This window comes from Vanacampus margaritifer, chromosome 7 (genome assembly GCF_051991255.1).
Source record: "Vanacampus margaritifer isolate UIUO_Vmar chromosome 7, RoL_Vmar_1.0, whole genome shotgun sequence".
Taxonomy (NCBI): domain Eukaryota; kingdom Metazoa; phylum Chordata; class Actinopteri; order Syngnathiformes; family Syngnathidae; genus Vanacampus; species Vanacampus margaritifer.
Window position 1 is genome coordinate 24,466,576 of NC_135438.1, and position 23,205 is coordinate 24,489,780.

Here is a 23,205-nt window from a genome sequence, read left to right on the forward strand (position 1 = left end):
TCCAATGGATAATGAACTGGGCGTATAATAACTCAATTGTCCTGACCGTTGCTCCTAACACAAACACATCTGTCAAACTCCCCATTAAATCTTTGAAGGGATTTAGTAGTGGGGGGCCGATGAAGGGGGGCCTTTGGCTCAAGTACTGGTGGTATTTGGCAGGTAGTGTTTTACGACTGGACTGGAGCACCTTCATTACCACACAAAGTGGCCGATACTGGCCGTCAGGTTCCAGTGGGGAGGCAGTTTACTTTAGCAAGAGAGTAACATTGAGTAGAATGGGACATCAATTCGAATTAACTTTTGTTCTTCCTGAAGGTAATATCCGTCCACCTAATGTAACCATAAATAACACCTTTTGTTATGGCCTAATGCTGTGGGCATGGTTCTCTGGAACTGATCCCTATTTTCCAATTTTAATTTGCATTGATAAAACTATGAGTAAGACAGAACAACCTAAAGTGACTAAATCAGAATCGTATAGCCCTTGATATGTTACTTGCAGAAAGGGGTGGTGTTTGTTCAATGTTCGGAGAACAATGTTGTACTTTTATTCCTAATAACACTGCACCAGGTGGAAGTTTAACCAATGCCATTGAGGGACTCCGAACACTTAATAAAAATGAAAGAGCAGTCCGGTATCGATACGTCAATTTGGGATAACTGGATGGATGCTTTTGGAAGATATAAAAATTTGGTTTCAGCTTTTTTGACAACTTACGGTTGTTGCTGTATTCCTTGTTTGAGATCGTTGTGCACGCGGCTTATTGCCACAGCCATTGAAAAGCAAGATGTACAAAACAAGTCATCTTATATGATGGTAGAATCTGTAACTTCTAAAAGCTATGACCGCGGTGGCGACATCAGATGAAGATCCGGCTGGAATTATTCTCTAGACTATTTCTAAGGGATTTAATGTCTTATTTTGAACAAATATATTTGTTCATTGAGGGACTGAAGATATTTAACATTTTCAATTTATATTTTTACTGTTTATGAATTTACTTATAAACATATATTGGAATATAACTGTATTGTAATGAATAACACTGTGATAATGTTGTTGTGGAATGTATTGGAACTTTTACTCCCTTCAAGTTCTCATGGAGATAAGAAATGTGTGTGTCTGAAAGGGAGTCAAGTTCTCATGCTATTACTCATTATGTCGTAAAAACTGAAGGTCCAAGATCATTACCTGCCTACATCATATATCCGGGATGGTAGGGGAAATGGAGTAAACATGTCAGTAAATCACTTGTCTGTCTATTATAATTACTAACCCTTTGTCCAGCCTCAGAGGAGGAGTATGTTTTTTCATCTATAAAGCGACTGTGTGTTTTCATATTGACACACTCGAGGCTTAACATCACCTTTGAATGTAAGCATATCTTGTGTCTTTTAGGAGCTCCTAAAATAAATCTTTTGCAAAAGAAGCTTCTTCATCAGATCTCATTTTTCAATTATTTTTGAACACGCAAAGATTACACTTAATATAGTAATCGAATAATACCTTCAGGACCTCACAAGATATCGATGTGCCAGGGGATCTACATTACTGGAGTCCTTCCATCTATACCTCAACAGGTTCATTCCAAGTTGGTGCATATTGAATTAAATTCATAGTTACATTTGTTTGTCATTGTTACTAATTAGTAAATCATAAATCATTCATAATATTCTAATTATTGTCTTTCTTTTTTTGATGCAAATGCCCTGCCTTTCCAACTTCATCTCCTGGAAGGCCTAAAAAGGTGGAACCAGGACAGAGAAATGGCAGCAGTGGCTATTCAGCCTTCATCCGTGTTGACCTATGCTGGAAATGTGGCCCAAAGCATCAACATCAGTAGCAGGAAAGTACTTGGTCGCACACATGTCCCAGCTTTTAGGCCTCCTGCCCAATATTCAGGTATAATTTTACTTTTATTGTTTTCTTTGTAAACAGTATATTATCAGAATAATTATTTTGTATTTTGAATATAATGTTTTCATAGGGGAGCTGATCGATTATTTACTTAGTCAAACTGGCCAGCCTTTGAAGGTTATCCCTGACTCTGAAGAGACAGAAGACCTGCTGGAAGATGTGGATGAGCATGTTGGCTTGGATGAAGATGAGGGAAGACCATGGTGTGGACTCTGTGACATGTTTTTTTGATAACTCCATGACAGTGACACTCTCAAAAGCATACCCCTCCTCTACCTCAGAAGCAGGTCCCACTTCCTCTATCTCAGCAGCTGGTTCCATCTTTTTCTCAACTACCTCAACAGCGAGTCTCATCTCCTCTGCCTCGGCAGCTGGCGCCACCTTTTCTTCACCTACCTCAACGGAAGGTCCCACTTCCTTTGCCTCGGCAGCTAGTTCCAGCTCAGAGTCCTGCTTCTCCCTGAATCTGGAATCCCTGGCCTTGACAAAGTGGACAGTCTGGCAGAATGTTTGGTGGTGGAGATTAGGGAACAAAGTTCTCTCACCCTAAGTGCTCAGCAGGTATGTACGCTTTTCATGCTTGTGTACTATATAGTCTATGCAATTTTGGCAGGTTGTGAGTGACAGAAGCACTAGGAGGCAAGTTTCTTTCTTAAATATATAATGTTTAAATTGAGCTCATAACTAATAAAGAATAGTCAAAATGTCATTCTGCCAAATAAACAAATGATTATTTGAAGAACAACAAATTTGTTAATATCATAATACATTATTTGTGTATGAAACCATTAAATATTAACTCAACACTTTCACTCATTAACTTGACTGTGTATATATAATTTACTACGACAAGCAAAGGATTGTATTTGCTGCCAGACATGAGAGCAAGCTGACTACAAGACGGTTTAAATCTCCTAAGAGGCAGGAGTTCACTCCAGGGGTGGACAGTTCGAAAAGGCATGATCTCATCACAACTGCTCCACTTGCTCAATGGCCAGATTGCTATCACCTTATTGAATTAATTTTCATCAGGTTCTGTGCGATTCATCAAACTCCCAGAAAAAGGGGTCTCAAGATGAGATCTCTAGCAGACTACCGCTGGATCAGGCAGTTAATAGTGACAAATGGACAAGTTAGGCAACAAACGAATCTACAGCTTATAGATGTGAGTCACACGCCTCTGGTGCAGTGGCGCAACAAGCGAGTCAAGAGGCAAGAGAGTGCTGTGCTGATTTAGAGCCTTAACTTGCCCAGTCGGTTGTCTGTTTCAGCAGCAAAAGTTAAACTCCCATCTCTACCCTTCCACCAGGACACCCTCACCAATATAATCTCTCATACAGAACTATTGGCCAAGCAAAATTTAAGAGAAAATAGTCTCAACAGCAGCTCTAACAACCACCTCCTCATTCCGAACAGCAACTCCAACAACCAGCTCTTTTCCACCAGCAGCTCCAACCACCACCTCTTTCGCAACAGCAGCTCCAACAGCCAGATCAAACATTAAATCCACCACAGTATCAACAGAAAAAAATGTGCCTTCTATTACCCATGCCCCAGGCAGTGCCTCATATGGGTCATTTAGTGACTTCTGTTGTTCCTCCTCCAAAGAAGATTGTCAGAAATTTTTTGCATAACTCTTGGAAAAAATGTGGGAAATTTTGCACTAAAGACACTGGACATAGCTTGGGCTAATCTACTGTTCTACAGTAGAAACATCCTCTAAGGAGGAATGGCTGGAGGAAGAAATAAATAAAACCAGAAGTATTCGAGTTTTTTTTTTCCAGGTTCACCATTTATTTGTACATAGTGCTTTTTTTGTTTGTTGTTAACTCTTTGACTGCCAGACGTTTTCAAAAACGGGATGTCGCCAGTGCCAGCCGATTTAAGCATTTTGACTGATCTTTCAAGGTCCACAGAAAATGTTGTGTTTGGACTATGGAAACACACATACTACCAAATGAAAGATTGAACTCTCATCGTTCATCAGAACATAATTTCTACCTTATTCCGTTCTTCAGTAATCAACAATAAAAAATGGTTCGTTTCACCGAAATGCTCTGTTTTGAAACAAAAAACGGAGAAAAAGAGCTTTTTGCGAAACTATGTTATTTCATGCACTCTAGTGAATTGTACACTTATTTTTGTCCATGAATGATGCCACAAACACCTAAACAGTGCTTTACTTCTGTAAAACGCTTTCACCAACAATGAAAAAGTGTTTTTAGTTTGCAAAATACGTTTATTTCCATTCAACAGTGTAACAATTTGACAAAACAATTTCGCAAACTATTTTCAAATGTATGCAACTGTGGTACTACTTACAATTATGTGGATGTTTCAAATACAGTTTTTCTTTTTGTAACGCTCTCCTGCGTGCAAGGAGAGGGAGCAGGATTCGCACAACAGATTACTTTCACTTTCATTGTCCGTTTCGCGTACAGACGTTACACTTTCTTGACGCCCTTTTTTTCCGGGGAATAAATGGCAAGTAGCAGACTGTACCCACTCCTCCGATGAATATGCATTGGACTCGGGGCACTCTTCGTCGTCCGATTGAACGTCCGCCTGAGCGTGCTCGCTTGTGCTCCGCATTTTCCGGTGTCAGCATCGCTAGCCCGTGAACCTTTATGACGTTGTCATAGCCGCCGCGTCAACGCTTCCAACCTCGGAGTCACCATCATCATCATCGATGATGATCATCGTCGTCATCAATGTGCTCTTTAGCGTTTAAAATTCCCAACTGTGAGCTGCTTGCAACATTGTCCGCTTCCTCCTCCATCTAGCTCCGCCTAACGTATTCTACTGCCGCGTCAATGCTTCCAACCACGGAGTCACCATCATCATCATCATCATCGATGATGATCAGCGTCGTCATCAATGTGCTCTTTATCGTTGGTCGATGCTTTTCGTCTTTGAAAAAAACGGCTCTAGCGTGAGCTGCTTGCAACCGCCATTATGGCTTCTTCAGCCATTGTCCCCACAACACTCTAGCCCCGCCACACGTCTTCTGCTGACGCCCACCCGATCTTGTCAAAAGAGAGTCATCGCTGCCCTCTAGGGGCCAAAAATAGTCATTAGGCTCACTAGACCTGCTTGAAACTTTCAGGACAGCTCCGCAAGCCTTCCCTGCAACCGTTTCCCCCCAAAAAATATTTTAAATGGGTGGACGTCTTTTAACATCTTTGGCGCTCCTCCGTAGGTTTTTGCAGAACGTCATTTAACATCTTTGGCAGTAAAAGAGTTAATATTGTATTAAAGCGTTGCATTGCATATTTTTTTTAATTAAATTTGCATTAAAGAGTTAAAAGTACAATATGTGGTTTAATACTGTGTTAGTAGATGTTCAACAGTACCATACTTAATTACAGTATGCTTTTGTTGATTGTGGACAAAACTTAAATTCTAAAATACTGAAAATATTTGGCTTCTTACAACAAAAGTTTCCACAAAATCGGAATTATAGCTTTATCTGGGGTTATTTTTGACCCAACTGTTTTTAGAGTGTAGAAAGATAAGCTCCTATAGTTACCACCGTCACCACAACATAAGTGACGTCTTCTTTCTCCGTGCACTTATTCTGCTGACGAATTTGGTTCACACACCAAACAGAGGTTGTAATCAATATGTACTGTGAATACACAAAATTTGGTTGAAAAACTCTGAATTGAGCATTGGCACAGCGCTGCTGTGTGAATGTAGCCTAAGTGAGTCAGTTTGTGTGCACACTTATCTGCTATTGACGATATTTTGTGCTCAACAAACAAAATGGGCAATGCCTGAACCACGACTTCAACCCTGGATCCTCAGATTCAGAGTCTGACACTTCTTAGCTTTTGAAAATCTGCTATATCATTACAACAAGGTGATGTGATTGCTATGTGACTGTGAAGTATGCAAGTATTCATGTGACGACTCTGGAGCATTGGCAATTCATTAGTATCACTATTTAGTCATTTAAATGATGGCCATTGCTGAAGGCATACAAGGGAAGCCAGCTAATGTTACCTCGATCTGGAGAGCTTGGGCGAGTATGAAAACCTGTACCATTCCATCATGATACAGTTACAATACTTGCAATCAGTATTCCTGTGTTGGCATGATACCTGATTGTGAAGGTGCCACGTCTGATAATCTGCCTCTGTGCATCTTCTGTTGAAGATGGACCTGAAGTCTATTTTCACCAACTGCCACTCTGAGCGATGACTAGCGTGGCCAAATATCCTGGAAAAAAGCCATGCATACCTCTGGTTAGTAAATAAAAAGATACTCATATAATTATGCCAGAAGAAAAAAAGGCAACTTTTATGTCAATCAAAATGCACACATACTTTTTTGTTTAGACCATACCATCCATCCATCCATTTACTACCGCATATCTGTAATCAGGGTCGCGGGGCAGCAGCTTTAGGAAGGAAACCCAGATTTCTCTCTCCCCAGCCACTTCAACCAGCTCCTCCGGCTGAATCCCAAAGCGCTCTAAGGCCAGCCGAGAGACATAGTCTCTCCAGCGTGTCTTGGGTCGTCCCCGGGGCCTCCCGCCAGTGGGACATGCCAAGAATACCTTTGCAGGGAGGCGTCCATGAGGCATACGAACCAGATGCCCGAGCCACCTCAACTGGCTCCTCTCAACGTGGAGGAGTAGCGGCTCGACCCTGAGTCCTTCCTGGATGACCGAGCTTCTCAGCCTATGTCTAAGGGAGAGCCCTATAGGTGAGGTTAGGAACGTAGATTGACCGGTAAATTGAGAGCATCGCCTTTTGGCTCAGCTCCTTCTTCACCACAACGGGCCGATACAGAGTCCGCATCACTACAGACGCTGCACCGATCCGCCTGTCAATCTCCCGCTCCATCCTGCCCTCACTCGTAAACAAGATACTTGAACTCCTCTAGGGGCAGGATCTCCTCCCCGACTCGGAGAAGACACGCCATCCTTTTCCGACTGAGGCCCATGGTCTTGGATTTGGAGGTGCTAATCATCATCCCAACTACTTCACACTCGGCTGCGAACCGCTACAGTGAGAGTTTGCGATCACGGGTTGATGAAGCCAAACAGCACCGCATTATCTGCAAAAAGCGGATATGCAATTCTGAGGCCACCAAACCGGAACCCCTCAACCCTTCGGCTGCGCCTAGAAATTCTGTCCATAAAAGTTATGAACATAATCGGTGACAAAGGGCAGCCTTGGCGGAGTCTAACCCTCACTGAGAACGAATCTGACTTACTGCTGGCAATGCGGACCAAACTCTGACACCAGTCGTACAGGGACCGAACAACCCGTATCCCCGTACTCCCGAAGCACCCCCCGCAGGAGTCCCCTAGGGACACGGTCGAACGCCTTCACTAAATCCACAAAACACATGTAAACTGGTTGGGCGAACTCCCATGCACCTTCGAGGACCCTGCCGAGGGTGTAGAGTTGGCCCACTGTTCTATGACCGGGATGAAAACCACACACTGCTCCTCCTGAATCCAAGATTCAACTTCCTGACGGACCCTCCTCTCCAGCACCACTGAGAAGACCTTACCAGGGAGGCTGTGCAGTGTGATCTCTCTATAGTTGGAGCACACCCTCCGGTTCTTAAAAAGGGGGACCACCACCCCGACCTGCCAATTCAGAGGCACTGTACCCAATATTCACGCGATGTTGTAGAGGCGTGTCAACCACGACAGCCCCAAAACATCCAGAGCCTTTAGGAACTCTGGGCAGATCTCATCAACCCCCGGGGCCCTGCCACTGAGGAGCTTTCCAACCACCTCATTGACTTCGACCGCAGCGATAGGAGAGCACACCTCACAGTCCCCAGACTCTTGTTCCTCAAAGGAAGGTGTGTTGGTGGAATTAAGGAGGTTTTCGAAGTATTCTCCCCACCGACTCAGGACGTCCCGAGTCGAGGTCAGCAGCACCACTATACACTATCCACTATACACAGTGTTAATGGTGCACTGCTTTCCTCTCCTGAGACGCAGGATGGTGTACCAGAATTTCTTCGAAGCCGTCCGGAAGTCATTTTCCATGGCCTCGCCGAACTCCTCCCGTGTCCGGGTTTTTGCCTCAGCGACCGCCAAAGCTGTATTCTGCTTGACCAGCTGGTACCTGTCAGCTGCCTCCGGAGTCCCACAGGACAAAAAGGCCTGACAGGACTCCTTCAGCTTGACGGCATCCCTTACTGGTGGTATCCACACGCGGGTTCGAGGATTGCCGCCACGACAGGCACTGACCACCTTACGGCCACAGCTCCGATCGGCCGCCTAAACAATGGAGACACGGAACATGAACCACTCAGACTCAATGTCCCCCGCCTCCCTCGCGACAAGAGAGAAGTTCTGCTGGAGGTGGGCGTTCAAACTCTTTCTGACGGGGGATTCTGCCAGACGTTCCCAGCAGACCCTCACAATATGTTTGGGTTTGCCAAGTCTGACCGGCATCTTCCCCCACCATCGGAGCCAACACACCACCAGGTGGTGATCAGTTGACATCTCCGCACCTCTCTTCACTTGAGTGTCCAAAACATGCGGCCGCAAATCCGATGACATGACTAAAAAGCCGATCGTCGAACTGCGGCCTAAGGTGTCCTGGTGCCAAGTGCACATATGGACACCCCTATGTTTGAACCTGGCGTTCGTTATGGACAATCTGTGACGAGCGCAGAAGTCCAATAACAGAACACCACACGGGTTCAGATCGAAGGGGCCGTTCCTCCCAATCATGCCCCTCCAGGTCTCACTGTCATTGCCCATGTGAGTGTTGAAGTCCCCCAGCAGAACGAGGGAGTCCCTAGAGGAAGCGCCTTCCAGCACACTCTCTAAGGATTCTAAAAAGGGCGGGTACTCCAAACTACTGTTTGGTGCATATGCACAAACAACAGTCAGGACCTGTCCCCCCACCCTCGTCTACCAGGGTAATCCCCAACATACAGGCGCCAACCCGGGTCGCAATAAGTTTGCCATGGCTGACCCTGCCAGGGCATAAAGCCCAGACGATACAGCTCCTAGGATGATTGGGACACGCAAACCCCTCCACCACAATAAGGTGACGACTCACGAAGGAGAAGATACCGTCGTATGAAAAAGTTTGGGCACCCCTGGAATTCTTCAAGATTTTCCCTTATAAAACATTAGTTATTTGGATCAGCCATTTCAGTTAAATATAGCATATAGCAGAAGAAATGTATGCACCTGCCTACTTTTGTTTAAATAATTACTGCGCACTTTTGGTAAACTTAATTTCCCTTCTCAAATATCACTGTGTTCATCTGCTATAGGCCTATGCTATATTTAACTGATATTGCTGACCTAAACAACAATTGATTTTTATAAAGGAAAATCTTGAAAATTGTTAGGGGTGCCCAAACTTTTTCATACAACTGTTCATATGACATGGAGTACCTCAGCTGAACATGATAACACATACTTTACTTAGCAAATCTACAAACAATTTTCAGTCACCTATGTACTTTCCACTGTGGGAAAAAGTGTCTTCTTTCATACTGTTACAGACTCTGACAGCATTGGTATTGGGTGACTGATTAAGTAGACGGATGAAGGCGACCATCAATTACTTTAAGACACAATTAACTGCTTCAAGATGCGATTCATCAGCAATAAATCCCAGTCAAAGGACTTTTTTTTTCTTTTTTAGCATTCAATCAATATTCCCAACACTAGTGTAGCAATAAACAAGCAACACACATCATGTTGAAATCAAATGTCGTTCCTGAGAGACACTTGATCGATGTATTATGTATGTATTATATTTGGCTAAGTGTAACCTGCAGGTGAACTATCCCTTCTACTATCACTAGAAATTTCAGTGGACTACTCTGACTGTCATGCATAAAGGCAAAGAAAATTAGAAAACCTGTTAACAATTAACAACCAAACTAATCGGGGTACTGTTTGATTTCTATGAGTCACCAAAGGTCACCAACATGCAACCGTGTATGATACGACACCTCAAAATCACACTCTATAAAGCCAAACATATCATATTAAATACAAGACATTTTGAGCCCTCTATTTCATGAGTATAATATTTTTTTCTCCATTAAAACCCTGATGTATATGATTTGGCACGCATAACCCGTTAGAGGGCAGTATCACCCAGCCGATATAGCTTATCCAACGACCTTGCAGGAAGATCGAACTAATTGAGAAAGGTGAGACACTTATACAAATTAATAGTGGGAAATGTTCTTTCTGATTTTTTGAAATACTAATGTTTGATATGTCTGTTTATTATTAGATTTTTGACAGTTAAAAATGTACAAATTTAAAGCGTTGTGATCCGATGCATCACATATGACACGTATCAAAAGTCATGTGTAGAAGTTGATTTTCAAAAAATATATATTTTTTGTTTGTTCAAAAGGGCCAATAAATACACTATTTACAAAAAAAATGAAATTTTCTCTCATATATTTCATGGTTCAGTCTTCATAGGGTAAAAAAGTGGTTTCCCCCTTTTTTCTGTACTGCTGCTGTATACCAAAGAATCCATCACTTATGATCACAAACCAGGGACAGTCTGGAAGTTGCCAATACCTTAAGAGGAAACTTGTTTCTTTTGAAAAGAGAACAGCGAGGAATGATGGATGGCTTGGAAACAGACATCTCATTGGGGGTTGACACGAAAGACAAACACATTTGTAGTTTGTTTTGTGTGGTGGATAGATTTGTGTCATGAGAAATCTTCACTCACGTCATGATTAGTGTCTCTTCCCCTGGCTCCCCCAGCACACCATCTACGAACAGAGGTGTACTGGTGAAAGTGTACTTGTTCCACTGCCGTCCTTCATCAAAGCTCAACCTAGGAACACAAACATAAATCATATTTGGGGCCCACGCTGTGCGCACAAGATAATGACCCTGAAAGTTGTCTAAGGACTTTATTTCATATTCCGCGCAGGGCTCAAGTGGTACACCCAAATGAAGATTGATCACAGGTAGTTAGATTCTCAATAAATTCAAAGACAGAAAGATGCAATCAAATGACAATTGTCAATGCAGATTTTTTTTTTTTGTAAGGAGTTCGCTCTACTATAATAACGTTCCCCGGTTACACAATAAACTCATTAGCTTTTGTTTGATGAACTTAATACTCTGGGTTTCATCTCCAGGAATGAGTCATGCTGTGACTGATTGCATCTCTGTCACCATGACTCACCACAAGTGTCTGATGGGAAGTGGAGTATGCCTTATTGCAACTAAGGCTCCTCCTTGATCAAGATACAGCACTGCATACTCCTCATTGAAGATCTTCAGAGCAAGAACAAAGACAGAGAGAAAGACTCACTTCCTTTTATTTGTGTTTTTTTTAACCATTTGCAATCCTTACAAAGTACTAAAAATGCTCTCTCACATCTCCAGTAACTCCCGTCTGTAAACATCCAATAAACCACTGAAGGACTAAAATTAATGGAAATAAAACCAATTAAATGAAGAACAGAATAAGGTAGAAACAAACTTTTTTTTTCTGATGAAAGATGAGAGTTCAATCTTTCATTTGGTAGTATGTGTGTTTCCATAGTCCAAACACAACATTTTCTGTGGACCTTGAAAGATCAGTCAAAATGCTTAAATCGGCTGGCACTGGCGACATCCCGTTTCTGAAAACGTCTGGCAGTGAAAGAGTTAATTCATAAAACCATGAATTGATTATTTCGTATCTCTCTTTTTCCCATGAATTATTTTTTTTCTTTCTTTTTTTTCTTGAGAGAGCTCAGTATTGTTCATTCGGTAATCTTACCTATTCAACATGTCATCATCATTGCTCTCTCTTTTTTTGTGTGTGCTGAGTATGTGCGTGTGCGTGTGTGCATATGTGCGTGCATGTGAGTTTGTGCTTATTAATTCACCTGAAACCTATTAAAAATCCCATACCCTTCACCTAAACCGATTACTTCAGAATCCGGAGTTGGGAAGTTGTCAGGAGACCCGAGAAGTGATCAAAGAAAAGAGCGAAAAGTGAAATCCATTTGCTGGTCAATGCTTTTGACTTTTGTGCATCAAGAATAAAACGTTTTAGTTTTTTGTAAATGTTCATTTAGAACCATCACAAAACTGATAAGCATAATAACAGTGAAAAATATCAGCATAATACAGTATGTGAATACCCCCACCTGTCTCCATGTGTTTCCAGCGTCCGAGGTTATGTACACACTGACGTTGCTGGTGGTCAGCTCAGAACCGAAGGAACCTTTGATACAAACAAATTGCAAAACGTGAGTGGAGAATTCTTGCAAAATGTGTATAGCAATTGAATTAATTCTATAGCACATTTCATACACAAGGCAACTCATTGTGCTTTAGACAAGTTACAAGCATCAACAAACACATTAGCTAGCAAAGAAGAGAAAACAACTAAACAACTAAAAAGACCACACATGCAGAAGACATTTATGAGCAAAGAAATTAATAATTTGCTTAACTAATTAAAAGCAAAACAAGATTTAAAATTGTTTAGAAGACCTTAATCAAAAGTAAAGAAAAAAAGGTAAGGTTTTTTTTTTAATCTGGATTGAAAAGCATTTACACTCTGGGCTGACTTCTGAGATGGGAAAAGTGCTGACATTCCAGGGCCCGTTGTAAACAGGCTTATCGGAGGGGGCAGTCAGAAATGTGAAGGGGGCATCCTGTGTACACATCATACGCCCAATTTTCTTTTTCTCCCTGTGCTTATAGTAACGCTGTTTTTTGATTGAATTGGGGTGTTAGCTATGTGTCCACCCCCAACGTAGAGAAGTGTATTCCACTTAGTCAGGCCTGGCCAACTTGGGTGCCTGGTAAAAAGTAAACACTTTTTTTGGAAAATAAATCCTGACCCTAAAACATTGAGATGTGTGATTGAGGGAGATTAGGTCAAAAACAATTTTAAAACATGACCTAAAATGTATACATTTATAAATGTATCAGTATTTTCACACTCTCACATTTCTTACACGTTCGAGGTGCAAGGTCCATGCACCCACACTTTTGAAGAAAAAAAAAAAAGCGGCACCATCTCCAGACAACCTGCGGCATGTGCTGCTGAGTTATTGACACTGAGGATTCATGTGGGAGTAAATATCACAGAGGTGTGAATGCAACCAAGGGGTTGGTGGTCTCATTTTCGGGCACTTTTTACTTTTCCTCCACAGTGAGACACTATGAGTATTTCCTTTGTCTCGTTTTCTGGTGGAAACACTGCTGGTCTGAGGCAGACATGAAATGATGCTGCTCTGTCCTACTCTGTGAGGTAGCACAAGTTGCAATGAGCACGTTATAATCTCTCGTATAGTGTGAGTCCCTGGCATAGCTCTGAAGGGTTTCTCTATAATTCAAGGTGTGATATAAATACTAGGGGTGTCAGGCGATCAAAATTTGTAATCATAATTAATCACATAACTTCAATAGTTAACTCACGATTAATCTAATAATTTTATATCTGTTCTAAATATACAATAAAATGTACAATAAAATATTTTTCAAAGTACATAAAAGTGGAATTTTTAGCTAATCGAAATGGCTGCATCTTTTAGTCATTGATACATTAATTTCATAATAATTCATAACATTTAGTTAAAATTAAAAAGCTGTACTGGACTGTAAAAATCGAGTGTGATATTGATTTGTGTTGAGGTAATTTTTCTGCCACTAGATGGCATAATTGCATTTGTAAGACATTGGTGACAGCTCAGTGCATTTTTCTTTTCATATTAAGAGCTATCTAATTTTTAGCACGAAGTAACTTGTGAAATTCTGCATATTTTTAAAATTGTAAAATACAACTTGACCCAGTCTCCACAAATATATGCATTATTATTAAATTTATTATTGCAAAATTTTGACGTGGACGTGTCTGCTGCGTTGTGACTGGAATTCCCCCAGTACAAACTTTCCAAGTAAGGGGCAGTAAAAAAAAATACAGTAGTGGCGTTAAAAGAACTTTAAATTAACTCAAAATTAACGCACTAATTTTGACACCCCTAATGAATACATAACAAATCAACAAGCAAACAAATTAACAAATAAATAAATAAATAAAGCCAAAAATAATAATAAATGATAGCTTAACACGTGCATGTTTCATTTAAAATGCAAACATTTTTAGGACATACCCCCCAAAAAATATAAAATTCTTATTCTTGTACCAAACCTGATTAGAAATTAAAGGGAGTTCACAGCAGACGTCTCCCTCTTTTAAATAGCGTTTGCACAAAATAAAAGCACTAAAAGTTGAGTCGTCCTTTACTCTGTGCTTATCATATAAAACTCACTGAAGCGGCACTTTTCCACATCTGTGTGCATGTTCACACAGTAGCCGTGGCTTCCTGCAGAAGTGTCAAGTAGTCTTATAAAAGCTGAATTCATAAAGTTCTTCACACTTTTTCTCCCAAACTTCAGCTCTTACAAGCAATCTCAAGGACCTAAAGGGAGAACTCAGAGACTACAGTATAGCGTACAGTTGTTTGCACTGTTGATGTCATCCTCTCGACATCATGAACATTAGGATCCACTAAATGTGAATCAAAGTCAAATAAGACATTGCCTCATTTACCCAAAGTGTATATGTAACTGACTATCTATTAGGTCTTTTTGACTTACTGTATCTAGCATTATGTTGTTTAGGGATTTTTCCTTTTAGAAAAATAAAAAGCTTTGAACTCACCTGATGCAACAATGATCCCAGGTGCTGAGTCCCTACTTGCTATGATTCCAGATGTGTAGGGATTTGCAGAGACGTGAAGATGAAGATGCAATGAACAATATGGCTGTGTAAACAAACAAAAACAGAAATAGTCATAGCCCCAATTATTAAAACTATCAAGACTAACCAGAAGCAGCACAAAAAAATTAATAAAATAAAATCCCAACAGGTGATGCAACAATTTAGATATGCAGTCCTCCCCTGCCATTCAGTGTGTATCACATATGCCATTTCTCTATTGGCTTGGCTCACCATTAGTTTTGATTTGGTTAACCTTTAACAGCACAGTTCTCATTACGATAGAGCAAAATGCCAGTGATGCAGGCCATGCGGTGACAGGCTGGTTAGAGGTTTATTAAAACTTTGACATTTGCTAACAATTTGCCCTATAATATGGGTAGAAGGCAATACATGCTACAGAATGGCAGACTGAAGAAAGAAGAATGACCGACACAAATCATAACCATATCTACAGTATACTATTTTTCTCTTTGGTAAGAGCAAGCCTTTAAAAAAACACATCAGAGGTAAACTCTTTAAAATGTAACATGTTTTCCCATTTAGTGAAATCTATTTGACAGTGAACCAATATATTCAGATGCTTCCATTAAGAAATAGACATAACAAACATTTATCACATTTATTTTGCTTTACCCAGTTCCCCTGCAAGTCTGTAACGAGAGGTCACAGACTAGATCAAACTGGTTGACCTTTAAGCTGGGCTGGCTCAGAACACTTTGAGCCGGCCTACCTATCAGCCAACAACATCCTGCACTCTTGTAGGGTAAATAAGTCCCAGGACATGGTATTGAGCTTGAGTTATAATGTTGATATGTACAATATGAAATTAATTGAAAATAAGGGAAAGGTTGAAATGAAAGAAAAAAATAAAACAGGTGTGTGTCAACCAGCCAACATGGAGCTATGATCTGATTTGGGGGTCAATAGATCACATTACCTGGAAGCGATTGAGCTAAAATGCTATTATTTAAAGAAAAATAATAATGATTACAAAAATAAGTGTTGCGTTAAAAAACAAAAATAACAGGTGTGTGTCAACCAGCCAACATGGCTCTATGATCCAGCACCGATTTGGGGTCAATAGGTCACAGTTTGTACATGAAGCATTTTTTATTCTGATCAGACTTTTAATCCGAATAAATGTGTCCATGTAAACATAGTCACTGTGTGTAAAGGTGTTTGTGTATAGTTGCTCGTCCATGTGTGCCCTGCAATTGACTGGTGGCAACCAGTCCATGTAGTACTCTTGCATCTGGACTTTTATGAGGTTGAAGCAGTATAGAAAATGGATAGATTGATAAGTAAATGCAGATACTCACTGGCATACAATGTATGCTATTGCCTCGCAGGTCTTTGTTTGGTGCCTGTAATAACCTCCAGTCTCTGCCTCTATTGTAGGTAATATATGTCTTGACTTGCTTATCTGTCTTTTTATTGGCCAAGAACATGCCTTTTATTCCTGCCACCTGTAAAATCAGACAAAAACAAAAACTCAGAATCAAACTAATAATAATAATAATAACAATGATAATAATAACAGACTTAACTTGAAATTATATCCCTCACAGTCAGACTGGTGAAAATTAAAGGAATTACATTGGATGGAATCTCAAGTACCAAAGCAACACAATCACACCTGCTTACCTCTTCTGTATTCCCAACAAGACCAAATATAGCTACAAACAGTGAGTGGCAAATGATCGACTATGTGGGAATTTGTAAATGCCTGATGTGTTTCTAAAATGTTTCTGACTGCTTGCTCGAGGAGGAGTAGCTTAGGGATACTGAAGTGAGTCATAGGCAGTTGTATCATCCAATGAAACTCCATTTTCATAACTGGCACGCACTTCAATCTGTCCCAGAGGAAGGATTTAGAATATCCTACATTCTGGGTGGTGACCCCAATCAAGACAGTGGATTCAATTCCTTTGCCCAAGCCAAAGTAAAGGCATGAGGCCCAGCACCCTCAGCTGCTTAATTATTTTCTTACTCTTTTGTTTTCTTTTTTTTATTAAATTGATATGTGTTGTTGATTTCTCTGTAAATTATAACTGTGTGGCACCAACTTCAGTTTATGTTAATCTTTGGATTATGTTATAATTCTGTTGGTGTTAACAGTAAAGTAGCAGTTTTGATTTTAGTCTTGACTTTTTACTGACTGTTTTTACTGTGTGCTTTTATTGTTGCCTGTGCTGAGCACTAAACATAAATGTAAAGTGTGTTACAAATAAAATCTATTATTATTAGCAGTAGTAGAGTAGCATTTGTACATCAAACACATGTATAATATATGCCTCACAACATTTTACATTTTAGTTTCAATTCAATTCAAATTTTTATTTTACTCTTTAAAAAAGAAGTGAAAGGGGACAGAAAGAAGTAAAGCTTGTGATATCTGCCCGTGATCAGCAAGCATATATGTGTTATATATGTTTGATTGTTTTTTTGTAGTAATTGTGCTTTTATACATTTCTTTAAAAAATCAAAAAATACAGATGGACTAAGATGATTTGGTTTTACAATCCAAATTGTTCCACAAACTGACACCTTGAATTGAAATATAAAGATATTTTTGTTTTGGACTGTTTTTAGGTTTAGATTTACACAATGTGTTTTGAAGATACAGACAAAAACAAAGCTTATCATTTTAATCATTGTCTAATGTTATTTAAAAAACGTACGCATCATGGCAGTACGGTGTGGGTTTTTTCCAGTTTCTGATTGAGCAGAGGGGCATGTCCTCCTGCGCCGCACCTGTTTCTCATTCCTAATCAACGCTTTATAAGGGCTGGAACTGCCAGCACTCGTCGGAGTATTGACTTTGCAACGTCCTCGTCCAAGTGCTTTATTCAGATCTCGAGTTTCTAAATTCCTGTTTCTAGTTTCGTTCCTTGTTTCCAGTTTTCACGTGAGTCTTTTTGATCCGTAGTTTTATGTTACTGTCTCCTCGGCTTTCTGCCAGAGTGTTTTGGTATCCACGCGTTGAGTCCTTTTTGCTTCATTATTTTTTGTTTCCACTCCACACACTCCTTTAGTTTCTCTGCTTTGTTTAGTTTGTTTTGTATTTATTATTGTGTTTATTAACGTTGTGCGGTTTTATAGCTCTTGTGTGTGTTTTTGTTACTTTACTTTCCTTGCAGCTTTTGCAAGGAACTTTTGTTAATTGTTTTTCTCCTGGCTTCGTCCAGCGATTTGTGTTGTAACTCCTCGCTGTGTAAAAATTATTTTTTGTCAATCTCACTCTTTGTGCCTCTGTATTTGTGGGATCATTTATCTGGAAATCATAACCGTATGATTGAGAAAAGAATAACTCTTCCTCGTGTCCAGCCATCATCGTATTGATCAGCAGCTGAAAGGGGTTGCATGCCGAAGCCCCCACACGGCACATCCCAGACAATGTTGATGAACAAGGTAACATGCTAAGGAAGCCCACCAACAATGAACAAGAATCATTTTAAAATATTGTTTACCTCATATAGATCAACCATGACGTTTCCTTCAGGGCCCATGCTACTGACAACATTCTCCAAAGCCAGAGTGTAATAGACACCTGATGTGTCAGACACATGCAAATTATAGGTTTCATTCTGGTTCCACTCCTGCACTGCTGCCACAACACGGTTTTCGTCCGTACTGATGACATGCAAGTCCTGCAAGAAAGGTGAAACCATTACAGGTTATGCCCTTTTTGTTCTATATATGCTTCCATTGAAGTGAAGAGTCATGATAATATACAGTATACCTTAAATGTCCTGCATAAGTAGGTACAAATTGAATGATATAATCTTAACATTTGGCATGGAGATTAGTGTTGACTGACTGTGTATACTGGCTATTGTTTCTAAAAGATTGTGTTTAATGTTTCAATAACTACTTCAATATTTAGGACTTTTACCCATGCAAATGATCCTATCCCCACACAAAAGGGAAGAGTCATTAAGAATATATCAATCTTATCATCGTAATCAGGCAGAGATTATACATTTGAGGCAATGTTGTTTCTGACTGACATTAACCCCTTGCAGTGACCTTCTTCCAGTGCAATACAACTTAAAAAAAACAAAAGAACTAAAAACAACAAATGCGACCAATTGTTATTGCAGCTATGACAAAGGTATAGGCACATTGAATAACACATCTATCTTATATCTCTTCATACACCAAGTTACTTTTGGTCTCAATGTGTTTAAATGCTTAAACACAACACTATACTGCTGGTATATTGTGCTGTTTCACTCATTTACCATGCAGTTTGGGAAGCTCTTTTTTTGTAAAGAACCCTGACTGTAATGACAAGTTTGCACTATATTATTTATTTGCTTGTTAACATAACTGAGATTCATTTTTCAAAAATCATTTCCAGTTTAATACATTTTGTAGAAACTTTATTTGGACGTACGCCGCCATTGTTATTTACGTCGCAACACATTCAGTGCGTAGTGACTGTAGAATAGCGGCTGTCTCTCTGCCGAGGAATGTGAAACGTCTATAAAGAAAGCAAGGTAAGTCTCCGTACCGTTCCTAAAGGACGATCAAAACTCTTGAATGCGTCTGGTGAATGACGAGGGCACGGCGTGGGGGAGGGTGACTTTCCCAATTGTGTGTTGTTTCTTTAGGAACGCTATGGAGGCTTACCTTGCTTTCTTTATAAGCGTTTCACATTGCTCGGCAGAGAGCCAGCCGCCATTCTACGTCACTGTGCACTGAATGTGTTGCGACGTAAATAACTATAGGTGCTTTTCCACCAACAAGCCCAGGATCTTTGAGTTCTGGGTAAAGAGAGTTCTTGGTTGCAAAAGTTGTTTCCACAGTGTCTTAGAGTTCTCTGTTATTAATTCAAATTGAGTCCAGCCGATATATAAAAAAAACACCCCCCAAATTTGATCAACCAATCAGCCTTGGTCAGTGCAGCCCGCCCCTTTAAAGTTCCAGCCTGGCTCAGCAAGACACTGGTGCTGAGATAGTACTCGGATGTCCCCTGGGGAATTTAATTATTCCGGAAATTATTGTTGGTGGAAAAAAGCGCAAACTAAATTTTACCAAGGTAAATTGAAAAGTTCTCCAAAAGTTCCGGCAGTGGAAAAGCCCCTAATGGCGTAGTATGTCCAAATATTATTTATATATATATATATATATATATATATATATATATATATATATATATATATATATATATATATATATATATATATATATATATATATATATATATATATATATATATATATATATTTTTTTTTAAACCCAGAATAAAATAAATTAAACAAATCACCTAGTAGGATCTGACCATCGTTGGCAATATCCTCATTGGCATAATATACATATATATATATATATATATATATATATATTGTTGGAAGGTCCTTCTGGCAGATGCCAGAGTAAATTTGCTACGATTTGGCTGAACTTTTAGTCTAGCCTCCATTGGCATCAAACCATGGTTGATGCCAATATCAATTAGTGTTGTCAATTTTTTATTTAACAAATTTGGCCCTCTTCTTCTTTGAGAACGTTCTCTTCTTATTTCAGGTCTTCCTCGATCTCTATCTCCTGCCCGTTCTCCACCAATTTCCCCCTCTCACTCTCGCTTTTATTCCTCTGACTTCATTTTGGGGGTTAGCAGGTGAACTTACCTGCTGCATTTTTGTAGCGCTCAAACCGGATTGGTTTGTCTACAATAAAGCAATCGTGTTTGCACACCGAATGTACGTGTAGTTTAATCAACTGGCTCATGAGTGTTGTGATTTGTCAGTCAGTGCTTTGGAATTGCAAGGAAGTGACAGTATGATGTAGTACTTCTGTGTCTATTGTCTAATGTATACACGTGTGTTCAGTGGTTCACAAATCACTGTGTGTATTGTTCTGCGACTGACTTTTTTTATTTATAGTGGTGAAAATCTGGACCAACGTTTGTGTAAGGTGTTGATAATTAGGTAATTCTTTTGTCTTTAGTGTTTATGCAATCATAAAAAAACGGAATTGAGATATTGTAACTTCAAATATTCGGGCAGTGTTGATTACCTTGGGCAAACTGTACTTGGGCAGTTTCATTGGCGTAAAGACATCCCTCTTCGCAGACACATAGTAGATTGGCTTCCCTGTAGTCGACACCTACAGGTGATAATGACGTAAGCAAGACAAATTATGATGAAACAGTTTTGAGCTACGACCCAGAATGTCTTTAATTCTTCATATCTTACATCGCTAAAATGTTTACACTTTGATGTTGAACTTGAGAATCACCCACCTGGACAAACACATACTCATCTTGAACTACCAGAGAATTGGGGTCAATGTAGCCAGGGAATGGTTTGCCCTTGTTGGCATCTGTGCAGTTCTGTAGTTTGCAGGTGACATACAGTGCCTCTGCTCCCAAACACACACAGACACACAACCACACACCAAAGCATCAGTGTTGCTATTAACTAATAAAGATAGACAACCTTCCTATAAAGCCAGAAAGCCTTTTCGGCCTTTCCATATAACTTGTGTCAATAAAGTGGTCTCACTAATCTTGATGCTAGTTGAAGGTGAAGATAGATGAGCAAAGAGGCCAATTGCTTTATATGCCTTCAATTGCAGTCCGATGAGAGTGTCGGTCCCTACATGGACGGTCCTTTGCCAAATATGTGCTGGCTCGCTCCACGTGCACATGATCAATAGTGATAGTCACACACAACAAATGTTGCTTTGTGGCTTCGTATGATTGGCTTTTGTCTGTTGTGCTGATATCAAAGCATTGATTAATTGTTCCATTTTTCTTCCAACAATATTTTTTTATTTGGCACTGCCTATCTGGAAAACACCAACAATAGTGGAGTTTCCATCCACCCATTTTTATTAGAATTTTAAAGAAATGCGAAAATAAAACTAAATGGAAACCCTAGAAATTCGAAAAAGGGCCCAAAATTTGCAAAAGTTTTTATGCATGGAGGGATGGATTTTAAAGCGTATGAAAAAAGGAAAATGCGGATGTTGGCTATGGTAACAGGTTTTGCGAATAAACACTGACAAGACACAATAAACACGTCGCACGTTTTGACCGAATATTACGTCACACGTACGTTTGTAGTCACAAAGCAATGGCGGATGATAAAGTAAGGTATATTTGGGAGGGAAGACGAAACAGAAATCTTTTTGGGAATATTAATGCTATTTTAGATGGAAAACAGCAAAGAAATGCTACGGTTTATCAAGAATTACAAAAGCAAACTCATATGAAGTCATCGCACGGCGCAGTTGCTTCTTTTTACTATTGTAAAAATTCCAGACTTTTAAACAACTTTGTCCATAGTTTTTTTTCTAACCTTTTAAGTTTGTTTTTTTAAAATTACATATATCAAAGCTGAAGAAGAAAAAGAAGCAGCAGAATATCTGCCTCGAGGCTTCGTTTAATTCACATCAACCACGTTATGTGGCTCTGCTTAGCTTAGGGATAATTTTTCCATACAGCCTGTTACTGCAGAATACATCCATGATCCACGAAAGCATCCAACTCAACTTCACTTACTTTGTGTCTGTGGCGCTTGCTGACACAAAGTAGCATTGATGTTAGCTAATTTAATCTAGCCAAAAATTGGTAGTTAAACACATGTTGTTTGCAGTGGCTGTAGCCTGATATCATGTTAGGAAGTGGAAACCAATTTGTATTCGAGTTCAAAAGCATAATAGCCCACAGTGCCCACATCCAAAAATGTCTTGTTTAACACGTGCTCATCTCTTCTCATACTCTTTACTTTACTGATAATTAATCATTTGAATAAGCTGTGTTGGAGGAGGGAGACATCTAAAACAAGCTGGTTACCGGTATTTGGTAGTATTGGTTAATGCTGCAGATGTGCAAATCTATTTTAAGATCTTAACTTTGAAGTGAGTATAAGGCTAAGAAGACAATCCTTTTTATTGTGTCTTCTTATGACGACAAAATAAGGCTAATAGTCTTTACTACTGTTATTTGAATTGTATTTTTTTGTAAACTGTTATAGGTCACATACATCGGTCTTGCCCTCTTCTCAGATTCATATTTTTGTGCACATGTGTGTCTGTATATACTGTGGCAACTATTTTGATATTTTCAGAGGTTGAAGTGGACATGAGTAGAGATGTACATTTGAATTTTGGTCACTATTCATAGCATTTTTGTGTCAATGTTTAGCTTTTGCACATGTACTGTTGTGCTCATAACTTTCCATAGTAGGGATATGTAAACATATGAGCATCCCTAAGCAGACTTGAGCATAACTCTAAGGCAGTGGTAGGAACTGTGGTCCTTGAGAGCCACTGTACTGCCTGTTTTCCATGTCTCCCTACAGCAACACACCTAATTCATGAACAAGATCGTTATCAGGCTTCTACATAGCTTGCTGATTAGCTGATAATTTGAGTCAGCTGTGTTTGACGAAAAAGACATGGAAAATAACATAACATAACATTCTTTTTTTTTTCTTCTGGAGACTAACATAACATTCTAATGCATGCATTATTTTTTGATTCCATTGTCATTTTGCGACCCCAGACTCATCCATTCATGCTGTCCCTTTGCATTACCCTTCAGCAAACTTTTCTATGACTCTTCCA

General features: G+C 39.8%; 1 protein-coding gene across 5 annotated transcripts in view; it reads right to left on the reverse strand.

Annotated features, from left to right (window-relative positions):
• Positions 1–23,205, reverse strand: part of sorcs1 (sortilin-related VPS10 domain containing receptor 1) — a 258,319-nt gene that overhangs the window by 63,014 nt on the left and 172,100 nt on the right. For all 5 annotated transcript variants that reach the window (XR_013294726.1, XR_013294727.1, XM_077570250.1 and 2 more), the window contains exons 7-15: positions 20,876–20,994; positions 20,650–20,739; positions 18,099–18,278; positions 15,948–16,094; positions 14,569–14,671; positions 12,041–12,117; positions 11,086–11,177; positions 10,621–10,728; positions 6,025–6,142 (exon numbers count right to left, since the gene is read on the reverse strand). Coding sequence is in view for 3 of the 5 variants with exons in the window: in XM_077570250.1 (XP_077426376.1) it covers positions 6,025–6,142; positions 10,621–10,728; positions 11,086–11,177; positions 12,041–12,117; positions 14,569–14,671; positions 15,948–16,094; positions 18,099–18,278; positions 20,650–20,739; positions 20,876–20,994 (1,034 nt within the window). In the remaining 2 variants the exon portion in view is untranslated. The remainder of the gene's footprint in view (positions 1–6,024; positions 6,143–10,620; positions 10,729–11,085; positions 11,178–12,040; positions 12,118–14,568; positions 14,672–15,947; positions 16,095–18,098; positions 18,279–20,649; positions 20,740–20,875; positions 20,995–23,205) is intronic.